Source organism: Ochlerotatus camptorhynchus, unplaced genomic scaffold (assembly GCF_037179485.1).
Source record: "Ochlerotatus camptorhynchus isolate MF236.1 unplaced genomic scaffold, CSIRO-AGI_Acam_v1.1 ptg000308l, whole genome shotgun sequence".
In the NCBI taxonomy this organism is placed as follows: Eukaryota; Metazoa; Arthropoda; class Insecta; order Diptera; family Culicidae; genus Ochlerotatus; species Ochlerotatus camptorhynchus.
The window spans coordinates 1,013,593-1,028,666 of NW_027040796.1; the positions used below are offsets into that span (position 1 = coordinate 1,013,593).

At 39.6% G+C, this 15,074-nt stretch overlaps 1 protein-coding gene across 2 annotated transcripts in view; it reads left to right on the forward strand.

Annotated features, from left to right (window-relative positions):
- Window positions 1-419: 419 nt before the first annotated feature.
- Window positions 420-15,074, forward strand: part of LOC135707339 (uncharacterized) — a 386,083-nt gene continuing 371,428 nt past the window's right edge. For both annotated transcript variants that reach the window (XM_065229151.1, XM_065229150.1), the window contains exon 1: window positions 420-568. In XM_065229151.1, coding sequence (XP_065085223.1) covers window positions 443-568 — 126 coding nt within the window. In that variant the 5' untranslated portion in view covers window positions 420-442. The remainder of the gene's footprint in view (window positions 569-15,074) is intronic.

Sequence of the window (15,074 nt, forward strand, 5' to 3'; positions counted from 1 at the left end):
ATTTATTTAGTTTGGCTAGGTTATCACCTTTGTGACACACCTTCTTTTTAGCAAACTGCAGTAGATTCTCAACTTGTAGGAACAGTAAGGCACACCTTCACTTGTATGTTGGTTGTGGATAGTTTTAAACTTCAACAACTTTCAGAAATTTTCATACACGATTTCAACTTTATACGGATCCTCGATCGTTAATCCACTGACCCCTCATCATCATCAGCTTCTAACTGTATTGGTGATACCATAAACAATCGGACACCCGCATTCCATCTCGGATTGTCGTGAAGCAACAAAGTAGCTATAATAAGGCAAGGCTAAAACTGGAGGAGAAAAGTGTTTGCGCAGTGTTGACATTTTAAATTGTAGGCGCAATAGTTTCCAGAGTCAGTAGATTTTTTTTCATTGAAATAGTCGGTTCTCTAGTGAAGAAACGGTGGCGGAGAAAATGGATGTAGAAAAGTTAAAATGTGTTCTATGTCAGAGATTTCCGGATGCCGAGGTGTACGAGTGCGCTGCTCAGCATATCGGCTGCAAAGGATGTGTCGATAAGCTGAACGTTCGACTGTGCAAGGTAAGTTTGGTGGAATTTGCGATGGAAGGACTGTTCGTTTTATATAGTTGACTGTAAAAATAGCTTGTGACTTTTTCATTTGACAATTTATCCGTTTTGTTTGTTCTGGATATGTAATGATCCGGGGGGGATATCCAGGTTGGCGGAAAATAGTTTCGTATAGTTTCTGATCGGTGTCGCCACAATCATCCGTAGTAAAATCTGATGGAGAACAAGTGCAGAAGATTGACTTTATAGTGGTTCATTGATTCAATATACTGTTTACAGTTGGACCATAATGACGGTAACTAAGGGTAGGTTACGGTAAGCTCCGATAAGCTGTACACGGTAAAAAACATCATATTCATGTGAAGTGATTTGCTGTTGAATTTGCACTGCTTGCCAGACATTGCAAATCGATGTGCAAATCCCTTGGAAGAGATCATATCGAAGCACGATGAAATCAACAGCAAATCACTTCATTTTAGATTGTATTGACACATCTTTGTTGATGTGCTGTGCTTTGAACTCGAAATGCCACATACTGATATTAAAAATCTATCACTTTAAATTTAACTAATTTATCCTTGGATTTCATGTTTGCTGAATATGGATTTAAATAAATTTATTGTCTTGTTCATACTGCAAGCCTTGTTATAATTTATTCAGAATATGACCATAGAACATGACATGACACACTGATTTATCATTGATTTTCAAGTGATTTGCGTTTTGAAACAAAATGATTTGTCGTTGAAAAATATGTACTGTATAATACCTTTAAATCAAAATGATTATCATTTGAATTAGCACCATTGTTTACAACCATTGAATTTGATTAGTTTTGCTTTTGGAAGCAAATGTCAAAAACGCACATGCCAAACATTACTCGCGAAGATGGAAAGTCAACAACAAATTAATTAAGAGCAAGAAAGCGATATATCTTCATTTTCTTCCGAAATAATTAGTATTCTAGAGCGTGAGTATTAAGAAATTGTTGCTGTATTCAATAAAAGTGTATTATTCAGATAAGTTCAATTACAAAACATTGTCAAACTTATCAAATTGATTGCTCAATGTTACTTATATTACAAGCCTTGTAATGTTGTTCAATATCACTTGGAAACACGTGATCTGGGTAGTAATATGATACATGTTCTATGGTCATATTCTGAATAACTTATAACAAGGCTTGCAGTATGAACAAGGCAATATATTTATTTAAATCCTGCTTAAAATTAGGGGAACAGGATTTTTCAGTAATCAAAGGAACACATCTTAGTCATTGTTACTTTTTACGTCTTGTTGATAGTGCCAAACTCGGCTTTGTCTACCGAGGATGAACTTGAAACAAGGAAAAAAATGAGTTAGTTAGCCTTCATCTATGTGATTCCTAAACTTCTATGTGTTGTTCCCTCGTTTGAAATGGTTAAGACAAGGGTTCTGATGCATGGTCATTATCGGTGTTTAATTTTGTTGCTAAGGAATCCAATTTTGACTGACAAAGGGGCGCTTTGATGAGTGTTTCAACACTCCGAAGGGTACACAGCAAAAACAAAATTTTGTTATCACATCAAAGTGGATGCACTTCAATCCGACCTTCAATCGTGTCAAAATAATGGTGTAATAGTATTTGCCAAAAAGGACAACATTTTTGTGGCCATAAAAATTACATGAGATTTTCGGCATGATTGAAGTGCATCGTGTTTTGCTGTGTATAAATAGTGAGACCTTTCAATTATAGTCAGATCTTTGCGATAAATGCAAGAATGACTACTGTAAATAAATCGAATACTTCATCATCTCTCAATAGCGATGGAGTAAATAGGACATGCACTTAACTAAGGACACGGGATATACTAAAATAGATCAAATTACTGGTCGCAGTGGTGTTAGGTCCCGAACATAGGAAAAAAAAAAACGGTCCCAGCAAAAATATTCCGTAAATCTGGATCTGATAAAGGTTCTCTTTAAGTCATTTTGGACTTATGATCCTGGCTAAAATATTCCATAGAGTGTGGCACTTCAACCCACTACAGCAAAATCAAGTAAATATTACAATTCCAATCAAACATGATGCTGAGGACACTTGCATCTTCCAGGTTCGAAAGTTTTCCAGGAGTCATTTTGGACTTATGGTCATGACTAAAATATTCCATACCCTACTACGAATCGCTCGTGGCAACTTCTATACGACTTGTATCAGTCATAAACAGGTTGCTTCAACTTTTTTAGATGGAAATGTGCTACTTGGGTTGAGTGTGACACGTTAAATTACCACAGCAAATCCAATTGAATTTATTACGATGCCAATATAATATGATCCTTATGACTACTGCCACCTTCCGGGATCTGATTCTAGGGCCACTTTGTTGAAGTCGAAATTAATCGTTTTCCATATCAGTCCGCATCGTGCTCTCTTGCCGTGCGGATCTATTTGCTTTTTGCTTAAGGAAGTGTTACTACTACCTAAAGCTACAACAAATTTAAACAGCACTTTTCAGTGCTCAACCTGTAAAATTTTTCTACCTTGTTCAACTCCTCTTATTCCTCTTCGATCCTTGTTTGGACCCTACCCGAGGTAATCCTTCTTGGATATCGATTAGGAAAATTCCTCTTCGATCCTTCAGATTCTTATAGTAATCTGCTTGGAAGTCGATTTGGATAAAAAATTTACTGCCGCCATGGCGCCTAAACGCAAAAGAAAGGGGCAAACTCTTGACCCCCCTTCTGAAGAAATTAATTTGAGTAATCAATTTGATTTGCTCACGGATGATGAGAATGATCCATCATCCAAGAAAAATTCTAGTAAACTTTCCGGCTTAATGCCAAGAAGGAAAAGATTCCCCCTATTGTGATAACCACTACCGATTTCCATGCTCTTCGCATGGAACTTTTGAATTTCGTGAAAGTTAAGTTTTCACTACAAATTGGACGTCGGGGTGAATGCCGTGTATTGGCTGAAACCTTGGACGGATTTAAATGTCTTCTCAAGTATCTTACTGAGAAGAAGCACAATTTTTTTTTACTTACGACACCAAAACAGAACGTGTGTTCAAGGTTGTCATGAAAGGACTGCCCAGTGGTGAATCCCTGGATCAGATCAAAGATGAACTGGAAAAATTACTTGGAGTTGTGCCACTCCAAGTAATCAAAATGAAAATGAAATCCCGTCCTGGCGATTCGCGCAACGGGATTTCTAATGATTTTTATTTAGTTCACTTCAAGTCTAGTGAACTAAACAACCTTAAGGCCTTAGAAAAAGCTAGCCTTATGCTCCATGTCCGAGTGAAGTGGGAACACTTCAGGAAGACTGGAGGAAATTTCCAAAACCTCACTCAGTGCCGTAAGTGCCAGGGTTGGGGCCACGGAACTAAAAATTGCTACATGCCAGCTAAATGCATGAATTGTGGTGATTCCTCTCACGCAAAGGACGACTGTCCTGTGAAGGAAGATCCTAAGAAATTTAAATGTTCAAATTGTGGTGAAAACCACAAATCCAATTTTTGGGAATGTAAGACTCGCAAAGCGATCCTACAATCTCGTTCTAACCGACAGGTAAGAAACGCTCCACGTTTCCGACCAGGTACAAATTCCTCTGCTGTTAACAACGGTCAGCGAGGAACAAATTCTACATTCGTACCCGTAGGTACAAATATCACCCCTGCTTCAAATTTTTCATCTGTACCTAATCCCCTCGCTGCTAACAATGTTCAACGAGTTAATGGAGCTACCTATGCTGCTATTGCAGCGGGTAGAAATCAAAATACTAACCAAAGTAATTCTAACGGAAATTTTGACAATTTTGACTTAGGAAGCATTACTGCCCCTAAAATGGAATTTTTACAGAAATCATTAATTGACATGATTTCTGATATGCTTAAATCTAACTCCATGTTTGATGCTATTCAAACTGGAGTAAAATTTGCAAATAATATTGTCATGACTTTAAAATTCAGTAATGGATTTTAAAGCATTAAACATTTTAAATTGGAATGCTCGATCTCTTAAAGATAATGAAGACGAGCTATTCAACTTTTTGAGAGTTCATAACGTGCATATTGCCGTTATAACTGAAACGTTCCTTAAACCTGACCATAAGGTTAAGAAGGACGCAAATTACTTGATTTATAGAAATGATCGTCTTGATGGACCCTGTGGTGGCGTTGCCATCATTATTCATAGACGAATCAAACATAAAATTCTTTCTTCATTTGAAACCAAAGTTTTTGAAACTTTGGGAGTTTCTGTTGAAACAAAATTTGGACAACTTACGTTTATAGCTGCCTATTTGCCATTCCAATGCGTAGGCCAGAAAAAGAATTTTCTCAAGGGTGACCTCCAGAAACTTACCCGTCATAGGTCTAAATTCTTCATTATTGGTGATTTTAATGCAAAACACCGCTCATGGAATAATGCTCAAAGCAATTCCAATGGTAATATTCTGTTTGATGATTGTTCTGCAGGTTATTACACTATTCAATATCCAAACAGCCCAACATGCTTTTCTTCTGCAAGAAATCCCTCCACTATTGATTTGGTCTTAACTGATTCATGTCAACTTTGTAGCCAACTGGTTACCCATGCTGACTTCGGTTCTGATCACCTTCCAGTAACTTTTGAAATATCCCAAGAAATAATTTGTAATCCCAACAGCTCTACTTTCAATTACCATAGAGCTGATTGGGAGCAGTATCGAACATTTATGGAATATAACTTCGATCCAAACATTCCTTTGCAAACCAAAGATGAAATTAATTATGCTCTTGAATCTCTGACTACTTCTATAGTTGCAGCAAGAGCTGCCTCAGTACCAAAATGCGAGGTTAAATTCGATTCAATTATAATAGACGACGATCTTCAGCTCTTGATCCGTCTTAAAAATGTCCGTAGGAGACAATATCAAAGAACACGCGATCCTGCCATGAAAGTTATCTGGCGGGATTTGCAAAAACAAATTAAAAAGCGATTCTCTGCCCTGAGGAACAAAACTTTTGAAAATAATATTTCTAAATTAGACCCGAGTTCCAAACCCTTTTGGAAACTCACAAAATTTTTGAAAAAACCTCAAAAGCCTATTCCTGCGCTTAAAGAAGGTGGTAAAATTGTGATCACAAATTTGGAAAAAGCTCAGAAACTTGCTAAGCAATTCGAGAGTTCCCATAATTTCAGTTTGGGTCTTACTAGTCCTATTGAGAATCAGGTTGCTCGGGATTTTCTGAATATTTTCTCTCGGGAAAATATTTTTGATGATTCCTAGGGGACTGATTTGGACGAAGTAAGGTCTATAACTAAAAAGTTTCAAAATATGAAAGCTCCAGGTGATGATGGAATTTTCTATATCCTCATCAAAAAACTCCCAGAGAGTACCTTGTCTTTCTTGGTAAAATTATTTAACAGATGTTTCCATTTGGCATACTTTCCTGATAAATGGAAAAATGCAAAAGTTGTTCCAATTTTGAAGCCGGATAAAAATCCAGCTGAAGCTTCTAGCTACCGTCCAATAAGTTTGCTTTCTTCAATAAGTAAACTTTTTGAAAAGATAATTTTGAATAGAATGATGCTTCACATCAATACGAACTCAATTTTTGCAGATGAGCAGTTTAGATTTCGCCATGGGCATTCAACTACTCATCAACTCTTAAGAGTTACCCATTTAATTCGTTCAAACAAATCGGAAGGCCACTCAACTGGAGTTGCTCTTCTAGACATAGAAAAAGCATTCGACAGTGTTTGGCATGAAATTTTGATTGCTAAATTGAAAAAGTTTAATTTTCCACTTTACATTATGAAATTAGTTCAAAATTATTTAACTGACAGAACTCTGCAGGTAAATTATCAAAATTCCAAATCTAATCGACTACCTGTTAGAGCAGGAGTTCCTCAGGGTAGCATTCTTGGGCCTATATTGTATAACATTTTTACTTCGGACCTCCCTGATTTGCCTCAGGGTTGCCACAAATCTTTGTTCGCTGATGACACAGGTATTTCCGCTAAAGGAAGAAGTCTTCGTGTTATTTGCAGCAGACTGCAGAAAAGTTTAGATATTTTCTCTTCTTATTTACAAAAATGGAAGATTTCTCCCAACGCTTCCAAAACTCAACTTATAATATTTCCACACAAGCCTAGAGCTTCGTTTTTGAAACCTAGTAGTAGTCACATAGTCACTATGAACGGAGTTCCAATTTCCTGGTCAAACCAAGTGAAATATCTTGGATTAATACTTGACCAAAAATTAACTTTTAAAGATCACATTGAGGGCATTCAAGCTAAATGTAACAAATATATTAAATGTTTGTATCCTCTTATAAACAGGAAGTCCAAACTTTGCCTGACGAATAAACTTCTAATATTTAAACAAGTTTTTAGACCGGCCATGCTTTACGCTGTGCCAATATGGTCTTGTTGTTGCACTACCAGGAAAAAAGCACTTCAAAGGATTCAGAACAAAGTTCTGAAAATGATTTTGAAGTTGCCTCCCTGGTACAGTACTACCGAAGTACATAGAATTTCGAATGTTGAGACTTTAGCACAAATGTCCAACAAAATAATTAATAATTTCAGGCAAAAATCGTTGCAATCCTCAATTGCAACGATTAATTCCCTTTATACTTAGATAAGATTTAGTTTTAGTTATTTAGTTTTAAGCTATCAATTGTTATACTGACATGCAGGTTTAAAAAACCTGTTTAAAATACTGAATTGCCAAGACAGGAACAATGTAAAAACACTTAGCTATATATCATAACAATTAAGGCTGGTAAGTTACTGTAGTAACTGGAGCACCTAGGTTAAAAATGAAATGTAATTTATTTTGAATTTGGAACAAATAAAGAGTTAAAAAAAAAAAATCGTTTTCCATATGATCGCTTGTATGAAAAAGTGGTTCCCTGCAGTGCTGTAAATTTTCATATCATTCGATTGAAGATGAACCACTACAACCATTCAATCAATTCTGTGTAAACGAATTCTCACATGACCATAATTTGAAGAGCCCCTTTCTCATTTTTTTTTATCTAGTTCGTTTATTTGGAAGGCTCAATCGCGTTAGCTTTACGGAGCCGATAATTCATTGTTCACTGTGTGTAACAAAATTCACTTAATTCTATGTCTAGTAGGAGTTGGGCCGATTACTCGCGGCTTACTCGAGGTTAGAAGGGTACATTTTCGAAGGATAGGATCAGGGGAGGAGCTTGGGGTAGGGTTTCGTTGTCTCATCAGAGCGTTGTCGCCAGTATGAACGGTAGTGCTGTTCTAGCTTCGTCCGGAGTTCGACCGGCTATGGTGGGTGACCAGTGGGCGACGATGAGACTCATCGAGACGGGGGGACAAGACAAACAAAAACTAATAAAGAGAGACAAAAGACAAAAGGAATTAAATTCTTATACTAGACATTTGAAGAAAAACATAAACGGACTGCATATAGCAGAGATCACGGGTTGCCAACACGTCTCTGATAGGAACATAGGGTTGTCTTCCTTGGGCCTCGAGGGTATTCAAAAGTCGCTCTCTGGCGGCGTCATTATCCGTACATTGCCAAACTGCGTGTTCGATGTCATCGTAACCGTTTCCACACCGACAGATGTTGCTGTCCACGAGGTTTATTCTATTGAGATGAGCATCTAGCGAGTAGTGGTTGGACATAAGTCTACTCATCACGCGAATGAAGTCACGACTTAAGCCCAAGCCTTTAAACCACGCTCTCGAAGAAACATTAGGAATAATTGAATGTAACCACCGTCCAAGATTTCCAGTGTCCCAATCGGTTTGCCAACTCGAAAAGGTACTCTGACGCACTAAATGGTAAAATTCATCGTGTGAAATTTGCCTGTCATACAATTCGCCTTCCTGCGCGCCCACCTTTGCGAGAGAGTCCGCCTTCTCATTGCCTGGGATTGAGCAATGTGAGGGGACCCATACAAAGGTAATCATATATGATCTTTCGACCAGCACACACATCTGCTCCCTTACCTTTGAAAGGAAATAAGATGAGTGCCTACCTTGTTTCATCGACCGAATAGCCGCAATCGAACTGAGACTATCCGTGAAGATGAAGTAATGGTCTGCGGGCATGTTGGAAATCATCCCCAATGCGAAGTTGATTGCTGCCAGCTCAGCAACAAAAACGGAACAAGGTTCCTGAAGTTTGCGGAAGACGCTAGAGTTTTCATTGAAGACACCGAAGCCAGTGGATCCATTGAGACGGGACCCGTCTGTAAAATATCTTTTCATGCAATTGACTTGTTGGTACTTTTCAGTAAAAATATGTGGGATAATAATAGGTCGAAGTTGATCGGGAATCCCATGAGTTGCTTGTTTTATGGTCAGATCATATTCAATTGAGGAACTGCGATTGGTGAAGTGAACACGGTCTGGAGTATAACAAGGAAGACACATATCTGATGATATGTAGTGGTGGTAGATTCTCATAAATCGAGATTGTGTGTTCAGCCCAAGAATTTCTTCAAAATTAGCAATTATAAGTGTGTTCGTCACTCCGCATTTGATTAGTATTCTGAGAGAGAGCTCCCAGAAACGGTTCTGGAGGGGTGTTACTCCTGCCAGAACCTCGAGACTCATGTTATGCGTTGAGTGCATACAGCCTAGAGCAATACGCAGACAACGATATTGAATTCGTTCCAATTTTATTAGGTGACTTTTTCTTGCCGAGAGAAAGCAGAAAGAGCCGTACTCTAGAACAGAGAGAATTGTTGTTTTATAAAGCGTTATGAGGTCTCCCGGATGAGCACCCCACCATGTGCCGCAAATTGAACGGAGAAAGTTGATCCTCTGCTGACATTTTTGCTTCAAATACGTAATATGGGCATTCCAAGTGCACTTTGAATCAAACCAGACCCCAAGGTACTTGAAAGACAATGATTGGGTAATGTTTCTGCCCAAAAGATTAAGCTGCATTTGGGCTGGGTACCGCTTTCGAGTAAACACTACCAGTTCAGTTTTCTGCGGCGAGAATTCGATCCCTAGATTCATAGCCCAAGAAGACAAGTTATCTAAGGAATTTTGCAATGGTCCTTGCAAGTCCACGGCATGTGGACCTCTTACGGAAACCACACCGTCATCCGCAAGTTGTCTTAGCGTGCATTGTTCTGCCAAACAGTTGTCGATATCTTTGACGTAAAAGTTATAAAGAAGAGGGCTGAGACATGAGCCTTGGGGCAGGCCCATGTAGCTAATTCTGGAAGTTGTCAGTTGTCCAAGGGAAAAGTTCATTTGCTTTTCTGACAACAAATTGTACAAGAAATTATTTAAAATTCCAGAAAGTCCACATCTGTGCAGATTGTCTGACAGAATTTCAATGGAAACTGAATCAAAAGCCCCCTTAATGTCCAAGAATACTGAAGCCAATTGCTCCTTGTGTGCAAAGGCCAGTTGAATATCTGTGGAAAGCAGCGCTAGACAATCGTTTGTTCCTTTGCTCTTGCGGAACCCAAACTGTGTATTTGATAGCAAATTATTTGTTTCGACCCACTGATCGAGTCTCCGAAGGATCATTTTCTCCAACAATTTCCTAATGCACGAAAGCATGGCAATAGGACGGTATGAGTTATGGTCAGACGCTGGTTTGCCAGGTTTTCGAATGGCTATTACTTTGACCTGTCTCCATTCAGGCGGTATATTTTTTTTTTTTTTTTTTTTTTTGTTTATTAATTTATTTGATAAGGCTCAACCGAATTAACTTTACAGAGCCGAGGATTCTTGGTCACTATACAATACATCTTAAAACTATAGTCAAAAGGTACAACACAATAAACATTTTATCTTCCGCTATCCAAAAAGCCTCCTCCATCAGAACTGGAGCCGCTTCCAGTGGTTTCATTGTATGGCAAATTGTTGTACGCCAACGAGGGTCAGAGTGCGTCCATTGCAGCAATGGACGCAAAACGTGGTCAGCACTCACACACTCATCACGAAACGGTTGCTTTCCAAAGTCGACGACGCATCGACCGAAAGAACTGCTGATGAAGAACAATGAGGAGGACCACACAATGGTTGCTGCCGAGAAAACAGACGATCGCGCAGCACACATCGAGAGTGGCCTGCTTTTGTCGACAGCCGAGTGAACACTGAGGCGGTATAATGTTGTTTTCTAGTAAGGAATTGAATAAGTCTAGCAAGCGTCTTTTAGCGATATCTGGGAGATTTTTCAGAAGATTGAATTTAATCATATCGCTTCCCGGTGAGGAGTTGTTCGATGAAAGAAGAGCCATAGAGAAATCCAGCATTGAGAATGGTCTATCCAGAGAGCCGCCGCTAGGAGACGCTTCTCGAAGAATATTTTGTGCTGGAACTGAGTCCGGACAGACCTTTTTAGCGAAATCGAATATCCATCGGTTGGAGTATTCTTCACTCTCATTGAAAGATGAGCGGTTACGCATGTTGCGAGCCACCCTCCACAAGGTGTTCATTGAGGTTTCTCGTGAGAGTCCCTCGACGAAATTGCGCCAATAACCGCGTTTTTTTGCTTTGATTAATTGTTTCAGCTTTGTCTCAAGCTTTGAATATTCCTCGAAGTAAGTGGAGGTTTTGTGTCTACGAAAAGCTTTGAAAGCATCAGATTTTTCTACATACAATTTTGTGCATTCTTCGTCCCAACCAGGTGTGGCTGGTCTCCTTTTAAAGGGTGCACTTGGAACTTTTCTTTTTTGTGCTTCCAGTGAGCTTTTGTAAATCAAATCGGCTAGGAATCGATATTCTTCCAATGGTGGAAGCGCATCTATTGATTCGACACCGATTGTCACCGCCGTTGCATATTTTTGCCAGTCGATGTTCCTTGTAAGATCAAATGGAACCCGAGATGGTTCTGCAGAGTGAGGGCCACACTTTATTGAAATGATGATTGGCAAATGATCGCTACCATGGGGATCATTGATAACCTTCCACTGACAATCCAATGATAGCGATCTTGAACACAAAGATAGGTCGAGTCGGCTTTCTCGAGCCGGAGGTTTTGCTATACGTGTCGCTTCACCAGTATTCAAAATAGTCAAATTGAAATCGTCACATAAATCGTAAAAAATAGCCGCTCTATTGTCGTCATATAGATCGCCCCACCCAGTACCATGGGAGTTCATATCACCCAGAATTAATACTGGGGATGGAAGAATCGAAACTAGATTCCAGAGTTGACTACGGCTAATGGAGGTTCTTGGTGGAACGTATACTGAAGCTATGCAAAGATCTTTGTTCTTCACATTTATTTGGCAAGCGACGATTTCGACGCCTGATAGAGCAGGAAGGGAAATTTTGTAGAAAGGGTGGCACTTTTTGATCCCTAAAAGTACTCCTCCATAAGAATCGTCTCTATCCAGGCGTATAATGTTAAAATCGTGGAAGTTGAGTTCTTTATCGGAAGAAAGCCATGTTTCACAGAGAGCAAATATATCACAATCAGAATTGTGAAGTAAAAATTTGAACGAGTCTAGTTTAGGCACTAGACTACGGCAGTTCCACTGTAGCACAGTGATCATATCTTCAACCTCGTTCGACGAATTATCCATCGAAAGATATGATTGATGCAAGGAGGGGCCATGAAACAGTCAATTGCTTAAGATATGATTCTAATGTTGGAAGCAAGGCAGAAACTAAGCTTCTAAGATGGTCTTGTATGTTGAACATATTTAATATGAATTCCACAATGTCCGAAAAAGCTAGCAAACCGCGTTCGGACTTGGATTTCTTTTGAGAAGTTTGAGGAGCAGCTTTTTTGTTTTTCTTTTCTTTGTTGGGTAATGGCGGAAAATCCTTACTGCAGCCAGGAAGTGGAGCAGTAGGAGCCTTCGATTTAATTTTTTCATCCCCATTACCCTGGGAATTTTGCAATCCTCTGGGAGTGACTTTAGTTTTCTTACGGCGCACTTTCGGGGAGGAGCATTTTCGTTTTGAGGATCCGTTCGTTTTCAAAGGTGCGTGTACCACCGTAGAGTCACCCTCATCGGATGAGTCAGAGTCCGATTCTTCAGCTGACAAAATCGAAAATTGATTTTCATCTTGGACGGCTGATGCAGCCTTCACCATTTGTGCATATGACTGCTTGGAGCGTCCAGAGATTGAACGCTGCACTTTATCGGAGTGCCGCTTGTACATCGGGCACTCCTGCAAGGGGTGAGGATTCTCGCCACAATAAGCGCATTTTACTGATTCTTTGTGGCAAGAATCCTCTTTGTGGTTTTCACCACATTTGCCACAACGAGTTTTGTTGCCGCAATGGCTGGCTGAGTGTCCCAGCCTTTTGCAGTTGGTACAATTATATACCCTCTGTACACCATCAACTTTGACAAAGTTTGGGAGAACTGAACCAGCGAAAGTCACCCGAAACGAGTCTGAATGCTGATAAACTTTCTTGCCATCTTGCAAAGATACTGAATGCAGTTGCCTAACATCCAGTATCTGTACCTGCTGACCGATTTTCGAGTTTTTGAAGCAACCCGATGCTCGTTTTAAATCCTCGACACTCAGACTCGCGTCGGAGACCACACCTTCTATCTCCACATCTCGAGAAGGGATGTAGATGTTGTACTCAACACCAAACAGCTCATGTTCAGCAATTTTATTTGCCACATCATAAGTCGGTGCTTCTACACGCAGTTTATTGAATCTCTCTTTATGTACCAAGATTCCCGGATACTTACGCAGCAAGTCTCTCGAAATGTCGAGAGTTTTCAAAGGTTTATTTTTAGGCCGAAAAAAGACAAACCGAAGACGGTTGATAGTATCTAGTTCGCGCAACGTAGGTATCTGAAGACGCCATAAGTGATGCGCAAACGCGGTGCACAACCGCTTAAAAAGGAAAAAAAAAATACTTCAAAAAACCTTCACCAATTAATCTACTTAACTACTAGTTGTTAATATTTTGTTGCCCAGTGTATGAACAACCAAACAAAACAATAACAAAATTATCAAAAAAAAAAAAAAACTTTTTATTAGTTGCAAGAAGTTGCACCACTATAGCCCTCACAACCCTATCAGGGGAGAGGGCAAAGCCACGCGCAAAATTCAATAACAAAAGCGCGGCAATGGGCTAGAGAAGACTATTGTATAGAATACTTAACACCGGCCGGTGCCGGCTGTGTAAGCTGGTGCAGCCACTCCGTTTGCTGCTTTGTTTTTGTTGCTTGCTGCTTTGGAGTGGTGATGAGATGATGACGGTGAGATGATAGTCCACCTATAGCGTCGCTAAAGGTGGCTACTTCCTCTGCTGACTGCGGTTGCCTTGGGCACTGAACTTCGTCCACGGTAGGTAAAACGCGCGATATAAAAAAACCACTATGGTGGGAAAAAAAAAACTCCACCGGCTACGGAACCAATACCCGCAACGGAGACACGAACAAACTACGTCCGGCTACTTCAAGCTATCGGCGAGGAATGAGCCCCTTTCTCATTCGAAGCTCATTGTCACTGTCAATTGAGTCACTCAGTATCATTTGATATACGACAGTGGAGTATGGAAGAAATCCAGGAAAATGGTCCCGAACAGACAAGTCGACCCGATGTCGGTTCAATGTAAGGCTAATTTAAGGTCGATGTCGACCCAATGTCGTGTTAATGTCGGGTCAATTTTGGGTTTATGTCGGGTCAATGTCGGGTCAACATCGGGTTGGGGTTTGATAGAAGTCAGGTTGGTGTCGGGTTGGCTTAGCTTTTTCGCCGGAATGTCGACCAGAGCTCCGTTTGTGTGTAGGTTACACTCAATCGAATGATATATAGCGTTTCTGAAATGAGAATGATCCATGCCTTCGTCAAATGACTAAGCAACTGATATCACCCATTCGGAGGAGGTCCCCTTTGATAGCGAATAGCTACTTTTCTCATTTTCATCAAAAATGTTCAAATGATTTTGAGAATTTACAGCACTGGTTCCCTGTGCATCATTCCAGACTAGAGTGCAACACATCAAATCACTTTAGATATGAGGTTCCTTGAAGTTTTAAATATTTCTCTCAAGATTTACATGTTTCCCTGAAATCGTATAAATATTTATTTTTAAATCGCCGAACTTCCCTGAAGTGCTCGAAGTAGGCCGCGCTGCGAAAATGAAGTGTTTTTGTTTTGCTGCGTCGTTTTCGTTCTAGTGAAAATATTATAAATTTACAATTTCATTTTTAAAAAGTGTTAATTTGAAAGTACAGAAGTGATGTTGAAAAGTGCATTAAGTGAAAAATTTCAAATTCTTATCCGATGCATGTGGTGCCGACTGTTCTAACCTACGCGTAGTTACGCTCATTCAAGTTTATTTACCTTTTCGTTCGTCTGTCCGATAGGAAATATCCATCTAATTCAAGACAATCATTTCAAAACTTACTATGCGTCAATCAAGAAGAAATTTCAGTAAATTATCAATGGTGTATATTTGCATCGATAATGTATTGGAGCGGGGCTTATCATGTGTGAAAATTGCTTCGGAATGCTTTCGTTCTTAACATGGGCTAAATATTGTAGCTGCGGTAGAGCTGTCACCTTCTAACTCCCGGGTTCAAGCTCCTTTGCATTCATAAGGCAGATTTTATCC